The sequence below is a fragment of the Hypanus sabinus genome, chromosome 4, assembly GCF_030144855.1.
Source record: "Hypanus sabinus isolate sHypSab1 chromosome 4, sHypSab1.hap1, whole genome shotgun sequence".
In the NCBI taxonomy this organism is placed as follows: domain Eukaryota; kingdom Metazoa; phylum Chordata; class Chondrichthyes; order Myliobatiformes; family Dasyatidae; genus Hypanus; species Hypanus sabinus.
The window spans coordinates 101,184,887-101,203,076 of NC_082709.1; the positions used below are offsets into that span (position 1 = coordinate 101,184,887).

An 18,190-nucleotide genomic window follows, 5' to 3' on the forward strand; every position below is an offset into this window, starting at 1 on the left:
CTTGGCCCCAGATCAACACTGTTTGATTTGGCTGTATTCATGATTATTCATGTATGGCTGAATGACAACCTAAACTTGAACTAAAACTAAAACTAAAAGAATAGATCACTTTAGTGAGAAGCAGGAATGGAATGTCAGATGCACAAGGAGAGGACGGGTGAATCATGAATTATACAGTTACATTTGGAGTGAGGAAGTATATAGTTGAGCTAAAAGCGATGATCATGAATGTAGAAGGTGACTGAGTGGAAGCTTTGAAACCTTGAGGATAATTTTAAAGTGAACTGGGTATGTCTAATAATTAGCTGAATAACAAGGTAGCAAACAGAAACAAAAGGAAATAGGCATCATGTAATCTGTTATCCAAACCCTTCTTTTTGGAGTATTATCTGTTATGCATTCTGACTGCTCACAAAGTTTCTTATTCCCTCTCCATACCATCTCTAATATCAACTTACATTGGTTCCTGATGCATTTTGAGTGTATGATCTGAAACCTTAGGGTCAATCAAAATCATGGATTCCTGCTTCACGGGATGACACAAGCCCACCGAATGACACAAAACAAAGGTGTTAAAACGCTGCAGAGAGCTGACACTGTCATTAATTGCAATATTTAGAGTGGGGATTGGGGTTGTACAGTAAGTGCCCCTTCAGTAGGCACATGTAGTTCTGCTATAATGTAATAGTTATATTCATCAGAAGCCTTATGTTATAGAAAGTCATGTTACAGCAGAACAGGCTGTAGTTTCCTTCAAAGCACAGATTTAAACAAGCTTTTTCACTTATGGTATAGCCGATTTGCATCATGGATTCATGCATTACAGCAGAACTCTCTTTATCCTATAAATAACTTGGGATAGCTACATTCCATGCACAATGTTTCTTACCTTGCTATAAAAGGAGAGGTTGATGTTAACGGAATTATATTTGTAATAAATCATACTAAGCCACTGGGATTTTAAGCAAGTGAATACTCAAGTCTTTGTGTCAACAGGTAATGGATGGGTAAATCAAACATTACTGGTAATGTTTATGTTACTGTGATTTTTTTTAAACCTCATAAGAGCATTGGTTGAATGAGGCCATTGAAAGCATATTGTCCTTTGATAGGCTGAGAGCTGAGATAATGTTTGCACTTTATGTCCTGGCAATGTTGTCACTGAATATGTTTCCAGCTTCTCCTGACTTAGTCACCTGCATCAGTCATATCATTATTGGTTTCTCGTATACACTCTGAGACCACTCCTGGACTAATCTGCTATTCTTCCCTTTCTCCCATCCTCTCCTATCAGATTCCTCTTTACCTTTTCCACCAATCATCTCCCAGCTTCTCACTTCATTCCCACCTTCCTTTCCCTTAACCTATCACCTTGCAGTTTGTATTGCTTTCCCTCACCCTCTTCTCCCCCCCCACCCCCTCCATTTCTTGTTCTGGTTTCTTCCCCCTTCCTTTCCAGTCCTGATGAAGGGTCTCAGCCTGAAATGTTAGCTCTTTATTCATCTCCATAGATGCTGCCTGACCTGCTGAGATCCCCCAGCATTCTGTACGTGTCACTCTAGATATCCAGCATCTGCAGACTCTCTTGTGTTTGTGGTATGAGTAATTAATGAATTCACTTAAATATTTAGATTCTTGTTAGCACATCACTGGCTAACCTACACCAATATCTGTGCTAAAGCTTGGGGCAACTATTACGAAGGTCAATTTAATTGCATAGGGACAATTACTGTCACTGATGGCCATTGTTACTGCTGCCATCACACTCATCATTAGAAGTATAATCACATTGTCACCAGCACCATTATCTTCACAGCTATTATAAAGATCTTTATCAATGATAATGTAGTGAAACTTCTTTCTCTCACATTTTAATGACATCAATTTATTAACAGCTCTGACTGGTATTGGAATGATTTAAAGCTTTCCCTATCTACAGAACAGTTGATTTCATCTGTAATGATTCACACAAACTGAGTCAGGAAAGTAATTAATTTATTTTCAATTCATCCTTTTTACTTCTGTACCTCTACCTATGAAACTTTAGTGAGAAAAATGCAAAACTAGCTTGATGTATAGTTAGTAACCAGACCTGACCGTGACCGGCTCATTATTTTTTTAATCCAATTTATATACCTTGATACTTTGGTGTATACTGGTATCTTATTACAATTATATTTGTCTACCCCTAAGCTCATGCCTGTTAGGAACCATACACCCTTATAGTTAGTTACAAGAGGGCTTCCTCTGGTTAAAGAACAGAGTGGATCTACTAATTCTTCAAATCCTGCACAAAACATTCGATATACAATAGGAAAAGACTGCACCCCCTCACAAATGGCATGTTTGATATAAGGGACATATGGAACTCCAAGAAGAACTGGTTGCTCAACACGGCCTTGTTTCATTTTCCATCCGCTTATGGCCCCATATTCAGAGTTCATCAAGAAGAATTCAGCGAAGTCTGTCTCGGGAAGACAGATGGGGCTGGTGTAGTTGTTGAATTGTATCGGTGTTACCAACTCCAGCAATGCAATGTCATTTTCGAAGGTCATCTGCGAATATCTTGAGTGGGCATGTACTCGACTTACATTAATTGTTTGTTCAACACCTTCATCTACTTCCAGGTTGTATTCTCCTATTAGAAAATCAAAATAGATTTTTAATTATCAGTGATAAATTTCCCAGGTCTGAAATGGCTAACACAAGAGGGCACGGTTTTAAGGTGCTTGGAAGTAGGTACAGAGGAGATGTCGGGGTAGGTTTTTTCACAGAGAGGGGTGAGTGCGTGGAATGGGCTGCCGGCGATGGCGGTGGAGGCGGAAACGATAGGGTCTTGTAAGAGGCTCCTGGATAGGTACATGGAGCCTAGAAAAATAGAGGGCTATGAGTAATCCTAGGTAATTTCTAAATAAGTACATGTTCAGCACAGCATTGTGGGCAGAAGGGCCTATATTGTGCTGTAGGTTTTCTATGTTTCTAGATACAGGTTTTCAAAGTTAAGAAAGAAACTGTTCTGTCACATACTAAGAATTTATATTCATGCGGAGCCCTCCATTACTTCAAGATGTCTCAAATTATTTAACATCCAAAGAAGTACTGAGTCAGTCCACTATGTCCATAGTGACCAGTGGCCTCTCATCCTTATTAATCCCATCTTTGGCGAGTAGTCTTCTAAGCATGGGTAATTACCAGTCTAGATACTTAAATGCTGTCAGTGACTCTGCTTCAACCACTCTGGTAGTGCATTCCAAGTGCTCATCACTCTCTGGGTGAAAAAGATCCCCCTCCCAAAATCTCTTCTCTTTTATCCTGAATTTCTGAACTTTAATTTTGTGTACCTCTTATAGGGTGAAACATTTGTTGAGTCTACCCCCCAATGTTATATATGTTAGTTATGTCCCCTGCAGGGAAAATGGACCTTGCTTTCTCAATCCTGGCAACATCCTTATGAATCCCCAGTGCTACTGACCTTCCCTGTAGTTCAATGCTCCAGCTCAAATCTGACCATATTTAGACACTTTTAGGAAAGCTGCAGCAAATGGAAATCAAATGCCTCATTGGCTAATCTGCAAACACGAGGAAATCTGCAGATGCTGGAAATTCAAACAACACACACAAAATGCTGGCGGAACACAGCAGGCCAGGCAGCATCTATAAGGGGAAGCACTGTCGACATTTCGGGCTGAGACCCTTCATCAGGACTAACTGAAAGGAGAGATACTACGAGATTTGAAAGTAGTGGGGGGAGGGGGAAATGCGAAATGATAGGAGAAGACCGGAGGGGGTGGGGTGAAGCTCTGGAAAGGTGATTGGCGAAAGTGATACAGAGCTGGAGAAGGGAAAGGATCATGGGATGGGAGGCCTCAGGAGAAAAAGGTGGGTAGGGGAAGCACCAGAGGGAGATGGAGAACAGGCAGAGTGATGGACAGAGAGAGAGAAAAAAACAACTAAATATGTCAGGGATGAGGTAAGAAGGGGAGGAGGGGCATTAACAAAAATTAGAGAAGTCAATGTTCATGTTCAGAAGTCAATGGCTAATCTGTTTTGGTTAGTCTTGGTTTAAAAAAACACTAGCCAGGACAATGTGAAGACTCTTGTCTGTTAGAGAGCATCACGCTAGGACTGTGCAACTATTCCTTGTCCTAACCTGAGGTTACATCTTGGCTGTGATGTTTTAAGATAGTATTACTATTTGAATATTCAACTGAGATACACTAAAGAGCATAAATGCTATCTAGGTTACAGAAATATTAAATCCTTGGGATCACACAGTAGCTGACACAATAAGCTCATGGTGAGTATAACTCTTCCCATATTATCTCACCTCACACCATCTACAATCCCTTCCATTCACACCATTTACAACCAGGAATCTTGCTGTGTATCCCAGATAGTCCAGGCTGGTGCTTACACTCTGTTTTCACTCACTCACCCTGCACCAATTTATTCCCTTAGATCATCATTCTAACTTGGAACTTGGAGATTTCTGATCTTCAGCTACTAAACCAAGATCTGTCATACTCCTTGCTGATTATTACAATTCTGCACAAGCAAGGTCATGTGAAACTTGTGGTAAGAGCATCACCCTGCCAAAACCCTTTGATTTGGCACATAGTGGAATAGCAGCCCAATTAGGTAGCAGAGAGCAGCTTCCCTACTTCTCATGTTTCCATTTGCAATAAGTCAACCTTTTGTCATGGGGGGGGGGCATAGAGACTGGACCCAAATGCAGGATGCAGACAGGACAAGACAAGTTGTGGAGATCATGACATTCATGGAGACCATGGAATCAAGGAGGTCTCAAGGCTTGGCTTGGGGCTGGGATCTAGGAGTTCTGGGAAGCTAGCCAGCCTCCTGGGCAGGTCACAGGGAACAATCCAAAAGAGGCAAGGAACAGGAGGGGACAGAGCCAACCACAGGGCAACAGTAATCTGGCCTGGTTTACCCAACAGAGGCAAGGGACAGGAAAGGAGATCAGTCTGGGGTGGCTTCAAGACTCAAGGCAGCCAGAATACTTGGGCAGGCTACAGAACAGCCAAATCCACATCTCACTCAAAGAACTCCAAGCAGAGACTGACAGGATAACCCCCCAACCACACTCAATCCCAGAGCCCCTTGTATTCACAGCCAGCTGATGAGCATCAGGTGCAGGTGCTTGAGACCAAGCCGAAGCGAGGGACAGTCGGAGGACCCGGAGTCCGCGGACCGGACCGAGAACCAGAATGCGGACATCAGACCGGACCATGACACCTTTATCTTGTTGAATGACTTACTCCTGTTCTCAATTATGTTTGAGATGGTACTTTCATCACACAAGTGAAAAATATACCTTTGAAATTAGTTTATTTAATGATAATGTAATTTCAAAGCATTCAGTAAGTAAAGCTGAAGGAACTTACCAAGAACAACGGTGAAAGATTGTAAATGGTTCACACAGGCAGCCGAGGTTAGCACAAAGTCCTCATTCAGAATGGCGCCCCCGCAGACTATTTCATCATTATGTTTTAATAGCACCTGTAGGTGAAATGTGCAAAGCACCTTAGCCCAAACACTCGGTGCATTAAAACAATCTAAGATTGCTGTCTATGGGAATTGTATTGGAATCCCAGCAAAGATTGATTTACTTGTTTAGCAATACAGTGTGGAGTAGACTCTTTGAACCATGCTGCCCCTACAAACCCATTTAACCCTAACATAAAGACAGGACAATTTAAGGTGACTAATTAACCTACCTAGTAGATCTTTGGTCTGTGGGAGGAAACTGGAGCACCCAGGGAAAAGCTACATATTCCATGGGGGGGAGGAGGATGTACAGAGACTTCTGTATGCTGGAATTGAACTCTAAACTCCAGAATGCCCCGGGCTGTAATAGCGTTGTGCTAACCACAATGCTACCGTGGAGCCCGAGATGGTCAGATCTTATTGTTTAAGGTTCCCTGGTGTATGGAAATGCAGGGATGACCACAGAGAAGTCAGGAGTGTTGTTATGTTCACACTTGTAGCCATGGACAGCTCATGGAGTCTCAAAGCTTTGGCTGATGTTGCCACAGTCACTGGTAACATTCACAGGGCTCTGCTGCCTTTCCAAACTCCAGCATGGAGGTGCATCTAATAGACCTGCTGCCCCAGCACCAGAAACCTGGAATGCTTATGTGTAAGTGTGTGTTGGGTTTTCCATATTCTGCCTGTGAGCACATAGGTTTCCAACCAGATCCAAAAAACACGTGAGCTGGTAAATTATCCTTATTGTGTGGGTGAGTGGTAGAATTATGGAAGAATTGATGAGAATGGTAGGATTACAATAAATAGATGGTTGATGTACCATGTTCTTGTACTGTACACCTCTGTGACTCATTGGAAGACCTGCATCCACATTAGGGAAACTTTAGTCCCAGCAGTATGTGGAAGTCAAAGCATTGTAATGTACCTGCCTCTTGCTGCTCGATCTGTGTTAATTCCTGACTAGTTTATAGGCTTGATGGTGGAATTGCTATTGCTGCATCACTGGAAGTCCTGCTTCACCCATCATGTGTACAGATTGTCCAAGATGAATCAGGGGAATACAGGCCTAAATTTTGCTGTGTTTTCTCAGCAATTCACATGAGTGCCACCACATTTCAGGATTCCTGCAAGAAAGTGAATGGCCCAGTCTTGCTATCCAGGAATGGCTTGGGCTTGTCTGCCTGCTACCCAGCATTAGGCTGTGCCAAGGAATCCAGTGGCATGGCAGAGCATTTGCTGTTAGACTGGGCAGCTGGTCCAGATCCTATGCCTAGTTACTCCTGGTACAGATCCCACAAGGCCATTTACATACCTGGCAAGCACTGGGCTGTGAAGAAACAAGGTAGGTTAAGTATGCTTTATTATTTATCAGTGTTCATGTTTTAAGTTGCTCAAGTTCAGATTAGTTTATTGCCATATAAACCAGGGTGCAATGAAACTCTTTCTTAACATGAGGCTCACAGAGTGAACAGAATGCAGCAAGCAGGTCAGAGAAGGAGAATCAGTGGATGTTGTGTACTTGGGTTTTCAGAAGGCCTCTGACAAGCTGCTGCACACGAGGCTGCTAAAAGCCCTTCGCAATTACAGGAAGGATGCTGGCATGGATTGAGCAGTGGCTGATCGGCAGGAGGCAGCAAGTGGGAACCATTCCTGGTTGGCTACCAGTGAGTAGTGATGTTCTGCAGGGGTTGGTTTTGGGGCCGTTTCTTTTTACATTGTTCGACATTGATTTGGATGACAGAATTGATGGCTTTGTGACCGAGTTTATGGACAGTACGAAGACAGGTGGAGGAGCAGGTAGTATTGAGGAAGCAGGGAATCTGCAGAAGGACTTGGACAGATGAGAATGTGCAAAGAAGTGGCAGATAGAATACAGAGTCAGAAAGTGTATGGCTGTGCACTTTGGTAGAAGGAATAAAAATGTAGTTTATTATCTAAATGGGGAGAAAATTCAAAAATCCGAAGTGCAAATGGACGCACGTTGGATTCTTTAAAGGTTAACTTGCAGGTTGAGTCAGTGTTGAAGAAGGCAGATGTAACATTAGCATTTATTTCGTGAGGACTAGAATATAAAAGCAAGGATGTAATGCTGTGGATTTAAAAGGCACTGGTGAAGCCTCACTTGTATTGTAAGCAGATTTAGACTCCTTATTTAAGAGATGTGCTGACATTGGAGAGGGTTCGGAGGAGAGTCATGAAAATGATTCCAAGAATGAAAGGGTTATTGTATGAGGAGCGTTTAAGGGCTCTAGGCCTGGAGAGGAGGATCTCATTGAAACCTATCAAATGTTGGAACAGGCCGTGATAGAGGATGTGGAGAGGATGTTTCCTATAGTGGGGGAGTCAAAGACTGAGGGCACATACTCAGAATAGAGAGATGTCCCTTTAGAATAGATGAGGAGCAATTTCTTTAGCCAGGGGGTGGTGAGTCTTTGGAATTCATTGCTACAGGCAGCAGAGGGGGCCAGGTGTACTTAAGGCAGAGGTTGATAGCCTCTTCATGAGTCAGGGCATGAAAAGTTATGGGGAGAAGGCAGAAGAATGGGGTTGAAAGGGAAAGTGGATTAGCCATGATTAAATTGTGGAGTAGACTTGATGGGCTGAATGGCCTAATTCTGCTCTTATGTCTCATGATTTTGTGCATGGTAATAAAAACTACAACCATATATATAATGACAAGCTCAAAACAACAGAATGGTGCAAAGATAGTCATACAAAAGAAATGTCGAAGTAACAATAAGGAAAGGCTGAGAATTAAGTGTTAGTGATGTGTCGGCACCACTGGAAGGAGATGTAATAGCAAAGAGTAATAAGCTATTCAAAGTGATTTCAGATGATTTAAAAATATTTTACCTTTTCTAATGTCGTTTTAAATTGTTTTGAATGTCCTTGAGTGACTACATGACTTGATTAGTCCTTCCATGGCCTATGCTCCACACAGATCTGATGTCAGGATCTGGAGTTGCTAGGTTTGGGGCAGTGGATTTGTGGCCAAGCACAGTATCACTAATTACTTGTATCTTCATGTATTAGATGCCACTTAGTGGTCATATTTCATGGCCCTGCACTAAGGAGGTAGTTAAAAATCAGCCAAGATGGAGGATTCAAACTTGACCAATATAATTCCTTAATTACAAACGTGGACCTGATGGGATTTAATGACAATCTTGAGGTTTGGTGGTTGCAAATCTGACAGATTTATTTAAGAACTTGAATTTAAATTCTCAGTTGCCATAGTGAGATTGAACTATTCCAATAGTGTTATTATCCCTATTAACTTCTCAGTTGCCATGGTGAGATTGTACCACTGCAGTAATGTTATTATTATCCAGTAGTGTTGTTATGCACCATTTAGAGCCTCACCTGCCATGGATATTCACCCCTTTGACATCGCTGGTCACCAATGAGTGCCCTGAGGATCAAGTCAGAATCACCAATTGCTAAAGGGACTGAGAGCTTTCCACATGGATACGGCACTGTTCAACACAAAGAAGTTACATTAATGAGCTGGTAGTACATTATATCCTCTCTCCAGTTCATCCTGTCACTGAAATAGCACCCTCACCCACTCTGCATTCTAGTCTGGCAGCTGGGAGATCTGCAATGCACACCCATGTTGGAACAATCTGGACTAGCCACTGGTGTGTCCAAGTTTCACAGTCTGCAGGTTACGCTATACAATGTGTGGTTGTGCTGTATGGTGCATTGTTTACTGCACTGTTTATTGTACTAGAGGTGAGTGTGTGATGTGGGGTGTGTTGAACTGGATGTGATGTGTGGTTTGTGGTTTACGGTACTGGCACTGCGACACAGGCTTTTCTGCACTCAAGAAATGTCAGATCATAAGAAATCAAACGGGCCTTAGCCTTACAACCCCTCACACTGCTATATTTTATAAGATATGTGTTATATTTTACTTCAGTAACCTCCTTACATTTATCTCATATTCCCTGATTCCCTTAGTATCTAGAAATATCAATTCCTGTCTTGAATATACATGGCAATTTCCCCTCCACAACTAGGTGGAGAATTCTAAAACTTCACCATCTCTGTGTGAAGAAATTTCTTCTTGTCTCAGTCCTGAACGACAACCCTCTTATTCTGAAATTACATTCCTGGTTCTAGACACTCCAGCTGTCAACCTGTCAAGCCCCAAAGAATTAGTATGTTTCAATGAGATTGAACGCATGTTTTGTAGTGTTTGATTCGCTGGGGTTGTCATGCATGATATAATGCTAGATTCTCTCTACTCTTTAAACTTCACAGCTGATGATCATGGAGACAAACAGTGTATCCCATGGAGTAAAGCACAGGGCGACATTAATATTTACCTTCAGGAACACAGCCCTTCTGATTTGCCCCAAGCTTATATCCCTGGGCACAGTAACAGACATAGGTATCACGTTCTAACTTACAGAAGTGATCACAGGTATGCCCGTGTGATGAACAGTCCTGGGGACCTGAAATTCAAGCAATTGATCATATAAATTTTTCTTCATATACATGTGGTAACATACATGTAGGTGTTAAGGAAAGCAATGTTGGAAATAACATAGATGCAATTTAATACAATCAGGAGAAAGTCTGCAGATGCTGGAGGTCCAAAGCAATACACTCAAAATGCCGGAGGAATTCAACAGGTTAGGTAGCATCTATGGAAAAGAGTAATGTAGATGCAAGGTGAGGCAGATGCTGGAATTTGGAGCAAATAAAACAAACTGCTGGAAGAACTCAGTGGGTCAGGCACGATCTGTGGAGGGAAATGGACAGTTGATGATTCAGGATGTCCCCTGAAATGTCTCCATGATGGTTCTTCACCTGAAATGTTGACTGCCCAGTTCTCTGCGCAGATGCTGCCTGAGTTTCTCCAGCAGCTCTTTTCCCCCGTGGGCAGGTACAGGCATAGGAAAGGGACATGGACCATATGCAAACTAATGGGACTAGTAAGTGCCACCAAAATGCGTTGGGCCAATGACCCTGCTGAAGAGTCTCGGCCTGAAATGTTAACTGTACTCTTTTCCACAGAAGCTGCCTTGCCTGCTGAGTTCCTCCAGCATATTGTGTGTGGAGTGTGTTTCTGTGCTGTATATCTCTACAATTCTACAGTAACTTGTATTACACTTTCTGGATGAGGAAGCTATTTAACAGGCAGCTGCAGGAGGGAGGGTAAGTGGTGGCGGGTAGAAACGCCATGCCCACAGGCAGGCTCCAGCTATATAGTAAATGCCCCTCATTCTCGGGTCCCTGCAAGACCACCCTCATCTATGTGGTGTCACCCTGACTGGACTGTAATCCATTCTAGTTTCATTACCACAATCACTCTGAGGCACGGGACGTACTAGGCTTGGTGAGTCTGATGTGGGCTAGTCTGGTGCACAAGTATGTGCCTCGCTGCACAGATGGATGCAGACTGGGAAAGTGTGGCAGCGTGTGGCTACTTGGCTGGAAGGCACTTAGTTTCTTAGCAAGCTGATTCCCTCAGCACCGCTGGCTGCTTGTCAGTGTGAACTCAGCAGAAAAAGGAGGCATAGGTTGTGAATCCTTTCATCCTACTACCCTGAATGATTTTTTTGGACAGTCATTAATCCCTTTTTTATAAATTTACATTTTTTACAATCCAAATCCATCACTTAGTCACTTACATTCCTGTGCTTCTACTCTCTGTGAAGAATATGTTATACCCACTGGTGCCCACAGTGTTTAGGAAGTCATTTGTTTTCAGATTATCTTTGCAATCAATGACCCGCCAGTTTTATTTTGGTTTTGGCAAACAGATGCAATTAACTGTGTAAAATAGCACCATATCATTGTATTCATTATCCATTAGTCAGTATCTTTTTACAAATATGAGAAAATCTGCAGATGCTGGAAACCCAGAGCAACACACACAAAATGCTGGAGGAACTCAGCAGGTTAAGCAACATCTATGGAAGAGAGTAAAAAGTTGACATTTTGGGCCGAGACCCTTCTTCAGGACTGAAAGGGGAAGATGCCAAAATAAAAAGGTGAGGGGAGGGGAAGGAGGTGAGCTGGAAGATGATAGGTGAAGCCAGGTGGGTGGGAAAGGCCAAGGTCTGGAGATGAAGGAATCTGATAGGAGAGGAGAGTGGACCAGAGGAGAAAGGATCCGGGGGGAAGTGATAGGCAAGTAAAGAGGAGAGGTAAGAGGGCAGGGTGGAGAGTAGACGAAGAGGGGAGGGAAAGGGTACTTTTTTGACCGGAAGGAGAAACGATCATCATGCCTTCGGGTGGTGGCTACCCAGATGAAATATAAGGTGCTGTTCCTCCACCCTGAGAGTGGCCCCATCTTGGCCCAAGAGGAGGTTATGGACCAACATGTCGGAATGGGAATGGGAACTAAAATGTCTGGCCACTGGGAAGTCTAGCTTGTGGAGGTGCTTGACGAAACAGCTCCCAATTTACGACGGGTCTCATCAATGTAGGGTAGCACCGGACACAACCCTGACAGATTCACAAGTGAAATGTTGCCTCACCTGCAATGAATGTTCTGCGCCTGAACAGGCAGGTGTAGCACTTCGGCTGCTTACAGTTAGAGATTATGTTATTAAATGTTATAATGAGATACACTCAAAATTCATCACTTTGTATTGCCAGTTTCCACGGTTTGCATCAGCTACTGGTTACTTTTTCTGATAAACATCTGATATTACAATTAATAGCAGTTTTCTCCAGTCAGTAACAATGAATGTTTTTATATAATCTATGTCCATCGATTCACCATAACTAATATACGTCAATTATCTAGAAGCAATGCACACTGGCTTTCTTGAAATTAAAGTCCATCTAATTTTATCAACGTTACTCTGATATGTAGCATCGACTCCTTCATTGTAACAACATTTATTTAACACACTTATACCCAAAACACGAAGTTGTTTTGAACAATAAATCCCTATCACTAGTTACTTTGGACTTATAATTAATATCCATAGGTTTTGAAAACAATACAGTATCTAGTATTTTTTATTGTGTATAAACATTAAGGTAATATATTTACATAGCTATGGATCAATAATTAAAATCAAAACCTATCATTCTTCACTATTCCTAGTTTTAATTTTATACTGTGGTCACATTGCTGTTGACTATTGCAGTCCAAATTTAATTAACTTATGGTCACTCAAAAGGAGGGCATGCTGGCTCCCATCATAGCATACCTTTTAGTTCCTATCTCACTACTCTCTCTCATATGCCTATCAACTTAGATTTTTTTCTCTACTTAACCACACTAAGGTGTAATTTCCACCAACCTATTAATCTACCAACATGTTTTGGGGATATGTGTACAAACCAGGGAAGGTCATGTGATCATGGGGAGAACATACATCCACACATCTAACACTGGTGAAATTATTTATGTATTATCAATTGTTGCCACCAATGTCCATATTTTTGAGTCTTCTCCCTTGTAATATCCCTCGCAAGAACTGAATGTTCCCCAGTTGTTACAAGTTGTTTGGTAAGCTTTGACCAAATGTAGAAGGAAATTGAAAATGGTGTATAGACTTGAGAGTCTGAGTCATCTGAAGTGACTGAGCTGCTTTCTCATGGACACGTAGACCCTACTTATGCTAAGTTTCTCTCTGTTGTGTTATTTTAAATCAAACTTGTCTTTCTGTACTTTTGAGTGATCACAAATAAGCAAAGTTGGAAAGGCATAATTACCAAGTTCACAATTTTGGCCATAATAGCCAGCTTCACATAAGCATTTATAGTGTGTGGATTGAAGCTGACACCATCCTCCATTCTTGCATGGGCTGGATGCACACGCATCATTTTCTGCAAGGAAATATTTATTATGACATTTATTTTGGAAAATGCACTGCTGTTAGCAATTCAAAAGTACATCAAGAGGTTTGAAGGTCACAGCAGAAACCTAATGTTTGAGATGGGTGGAAAGATTATTCAAGAAATCATAGATTCAAGTGCATTGAGTTTATTCAAAACAGGGATCAATAAAATTCTGAATTTTAAAGAAATCGAGATATGGAGATAGTACTGGAAAATGGTAGAGCAGCATACTCCCACAGTCACTCAGTGATGCTGGCAATGGTAATGATATTACCATAGTTATATCTGATGTTAGATTTACTTGTCTTCAAGATCCAGGTTCCCACACGTCTCCCAAAGTCAATTGTCTGGATAGGAGTTTTTAGGAAGTCTGTGTGGCATGTTTACTTGCACAGGAAAGGCCTGTAATGCTAACTTTTGGTTTGTTGCACCAATGAGGTGCTGCTTCATGGAAGGTTTGTAGTGAATGAAAGGGCTCAGTAAAGACAGCAAGAAGCCATTTTGGAAATGGCAGTGACTCTGAGGAAGAAACATTTTCCTTAAACTGTCGCAAGAATCCCATCCAGCAAGAATGACCCCCCCTCCCCCCACAACCCTGCCCATCTCCACCCTCTTGATTGAGAAAGAACTCTAAATGAGTGATCAGTGACCTAGAGTTCTGTCACACCTCCTTCTGAGTGTTTCTTGATGGTGAGGAACTGTCATAGTAGTAACTGAGATCAGGTACAATGTTATTTCTGGAATAAACTGTGATACAGATGGTCTGAATCAGGGATAACAAGGGGAAAATGTGAAAATTCAAACTATTTAGTGGGGGAGGGTGGCTAGGAAAGAGTCACATACTTGGCATGTACTGCAATATATTATCCTGGACTTTCCCACTGCCCACATAATCACAACCTAAGTGAGGCTGTTTCTTGGGTCCAGTAATAATTATGTTTTTTGTTATTTCACCCTCATTGTTATGAAGGCCATTTTAAAGGGATGCAACACTTGCTTTGGAGGCAATGTAGAGAAGGTTCACCAGGCAGATTACTGGGATGAAGAGGTTGACATCTGAAGGAAAGTTGAGCAATTTGGCCTGTATCTGAAGACTAGAAAGAGGAGAGATAATCTTACTGAAACATAAAGAATTATGATTGGCAAGGTAGATGTTGAGAGGATGTGCCTGTAATGTGCGGGTGTCTGGAACTAGGGGACATGGTTCCAGAATTATGGGCCAGAGAAGGAATTTCTTCTCTCAGAGTCCTGAAAAATTCTATTCCAGAGGGCTATGGAAATGGAGTCATTAGATATGGGTAGAGATTGGCAGACATTAGAACTGTTGGACTCAGGAGGAACAAGGGAAAGTAGTGTGACCCAGAATGGAGCAGTCATGATCTTAATCAACAAGCCTGAAGAACTGACTGGCCAATTCCTTCTCCTCAGCTTCCAGGAGGGATCAGCCCAGACACAGGAGCTCTAAGATCAGGCTTGGGTGATCCAGATAATGAAAACAGGATATGGAAAAGAATCAAACTGAGGGTTGTTGAGAAGCTTGAAGGTTAAAGAATACACAGATTTCACAAGGAAACATGTGTTACCCATATAACCATCAACATTTTATTGTTAGCAATTTGTAGGATTTACATACAAATACAGAAGCCCTTGAAGTTGTTGCTAGTTGTTTGTCAGGAATGTGCTCTGGCATGTGGGTCCAGTAATGGGCATGAAATTACACCAATTCTACAGTCTACTTACTAAGGAATCTCTTAGAACAATCTGTGCCAATGTAATCTGGCACCATAACAACAGATGCATTCATTTCTGAGGCAAACAGCTATGAGGGACATAGCTTTGAGTTTATTTTTGCAATCCGTTTTTTAAAATGTATTATTTTTTGTTAATCTTTACAAGTTTGAATGTTTTTAATAGCTTCTGAATGCATGACATATTCAGAAGGTACAATTTTTTCAACAGTCAGCTAACCCAGGGTTAGCTGTCAGCTATTTTTCGGCTAGTTGGTGAACCTCGCTGAGGATCACACTGACTGGGTTGCAGTTTGAAGCTGGGAGGATCTGTTGTGGTAACTCGTGAGTCCACCAGATAGACCAGCAATCAGTGCAGATGACCCAACATAACATTTAGATATGCAAAGGATTTGGAGACCTCATGGTTGGGATATCAACAATAGCTGCCTTTAAGTTAAAATCTAACATCAGTCAATGTTTGTGAAGATATTTGTCAACCCACTACCAGCACACTTACTGATTACAGCCAGTTGTCATGGTCTTACCAATCTCACAGCTTCTGCCAGTGTAGCCTGTCTGACATATGCAGCTATAGTCATCGGGAGTGCTGTGGCAGGTCCCGCCGTTCCAGCAAGGATCTGATTCACACACATTCGCAGTGATATTGGTATCAACTGAAAATTGAAGTATAAACCAAACACTCAGAAGATGTTTTCTGAAGAATATGCTAGTAACAGAAGTTTATAAATAATCAAGTATTATTTTAACACTGGAACATAGAGATTCTGCAGATGCTGGAAATCTTGAGCAACACACACCAAACTCAGGAGGCCAGGCAGCATCTATGGAGGGAAATAAGCAGTTGATGTTTCAGGGAAAAACCGTTCGTCACCAGTCCTGATGGAAGTTCCGGGCCTGAAACGTTGATTATTTATTTCCTTCCATAGATGCAGCATGACTAGCTGAGTTCCTCCAGGCATTTTGTGTGTATGTACAGGAACATGAAGGCTGATTGAGCCAAATACCCTGACAGTATTGATCCTCCATGTGGTAAATAGTCATGTTTACCCTCCTGTTGCCATCCCATTTTAACCCGTTTTGCTGTTTCCTATCTCAAAGGTGAAACTGTCAAATTGACTGTCTCTGTCACAGCTACAAATTCTGGAAATTGAATCCTATAGCTTCAAATTTCAAAGTTCTGTTCTTTTTCTTAAATCTCTTACATTTATTTAACTTTTTCCATTCACTTTCAACACCCCAGACATTAGAAATGGTCTGTTATTATCTAATTGCATCGTCCTTCATTGCTCTACTGCCTTATGTTCTTGTAATCTGAGTTACTGCTACAAAAAAATAGTGCACCAAGAGGGGAAAATGTTGCAGCTTGTCCAATGGCAAGTTCAGCAGGGACCTGTTAATGCTTGACCATAGTATAGAATCTTCAGACATGACAAGCAAATTGTACAAATAGAAGGTGGTATTGCAATGTTAGTCATGGTATTCATCACTGGAGTCATGACAGAGGATATCGTAGAAGATTCTTCCAGTGAGTCTGTATGGGTGTAGCACAGAAACAAAATGGGAGCAATCGCTTTGATCCAAATCACACTGCCAGAGCAACCGTAGAGTGGCTTCAAATGAAGAAATTTGATGTCCTCGTGGCCCAGTCAGAGTCCTGATCTTAACCCGATCGAACATCTCTGGAAAGACCTCAAAACTGTGGTCCACCGCCACTCCCCAAATAACCTGGCACAGCTTGAACAATCCTGCAAGGAGGAATGGGCAAATCTTGCTCCATCACATTGTGCAAAGCTAATAGGGACTTATCCAAAAAGCCTACTAAATAGCTGCGAGAGGTGGTTCATCTAAGTATTGAGCAAAAGGGAATGAATACTTTTGAATTGTTGATGTTTCAGTTTTTGAATTGTCAGTTTATCATGCTTTACAATTTACCCTGATATTTTTGGGCTGCACTGTGAGAAACGGGGCATTTGATTCACAAATAAAAATCTCAGTTAAATTGATCAAAATCCCTGTTTGCAGTACTCATTTATATGATCAGAGGTTTGGGGGCTGAATGCTTTTAAAAGGCACTGTAGATGGGAAATTGTGTCGACAAATCACAGAGGTAAAAGTATCAGGGTGATTGGAAGGGACTTGTCCAGTACAAACTGGACTCACCTTAATGTGAATGACAGAGCTTTTTAAGCCAGTCTACAGCTAGACTGTCTAGGAAATGGTCAGTATTGGGCAAGTGGAGGGAGTATAAGTGAGAAGGCATTTCAGAGGCAGGCTGATATGCAGAAAGACAAATATGGGATAGAAATTAAGACTCTGAATTTGGGGAAGTTTAATAAGACAGGATCTGGCAAAAGTGGACATGAGCAATGCTTCTTAGTAAGTTTAAAAGTGACCAATTCTAAAATAATATAGTACAAGTTCCTTGCCAACATGTTCTTGAGATGGTGGGATTTACAGTCCACAAGTGATCAAGTCATACAGCAGGGAAACAAAACCCTTCAGCCCACCATGCACATACTGACGGTTTTGCCTCTCTGCATTAATCCCATTTGTCCACATTAGGACCGTATCCTTCAGTACCTTGCCTTTTTAAGTGTATGTTTTAAATTGTACCTGAAACCACCATCCTGTAGCATGTGTTCGAGATATCAGCCTCTATGTTAAAAAAAAACTATTTCTCTTCTTAATCCTATGTCCTCTTAAATATGAGAAATTGCACAGATGTTGGAAATGCAAAGCAACACACCCAAAATGCTGGAGGAGCTCAGCACATCTATGGAAATCAATAAACAGTCAATGTTTTGGACCGAGACCCTTCTTCAGGACTGAGAAGGAAGGGGGAAGATGCCAGAATAGAAAAAGTGGGGTGAGAGAAAGAAAGGTGAAAGGAATGGCAAGTAGGAATGGTAAAGAGCTGGAGATGAAGGAATTTGATAGAGGGGTGCGGACCAAAGGAGAAAGAGGGTGACGAGGGGACCCAGAGGAAGGTAACAGGCAGGTGAGAAGAGGTAAAAGGTCAGAGTAGGGAATAGAGGAAGGTGGGGGGGGGGTGTGATTTTGTTTAACGGAAGGAGAAATTGATACTCATGACATCAGATTTATTTTTGATACCCCTGCTATGA

General features: G+C 41.8%; 1 protein-coding gene across 6 annotated transcripts in view; it reads right to left on the reverse strand.

Annotated features, from left to right (window-relative positions):
* Positions 1–1,844: 1,844 nt before the first annotated feature.
* The window catches only part of LOC132393032 (coagulation factor X-like), a 33,650-nt gene continuing 17,304 nt past the window's right edge, over positions 1,845–18,190 (reverse strand). Inside the window, exons 4-9 of one of the 6 annotated variants that reach the window (XM_059967751.1) lie at positions 15,593–15,721; positions 13,192–13,305; positions 9,921–9,965; positions 8,869–8,981; positions 5,403–5,517; positions 1,845–2,638 (exon numbers count right to left, since the gene is read on the reverse strand). In XM_059967751.1, the coding sequence (XP_059823734.1) occupies positions 2,064–2,638; positions 5,403–5,517; positions 8,869–8,981; positions 9,921–9,965; positions 13,192–13,305; positions 15,593–15,721 (1,091 nt within the window). In that variant the 3' untranslated portion in view covers positions 1,845–2,063. Of the gene's footprint in view, positions 2,639–5,402; positions 5,518–8,868; positions 8,982–9,836; positions 9,966–13,191; positions 13,306–15,592; positions 15,722–18,190 lie in introns of all 6 variants that reach the window. The other 5 variants (XM_059967750.1, XM_059967753.1, XM_059967752.1 and 2 more) reach the window with 5 other exon arrangements.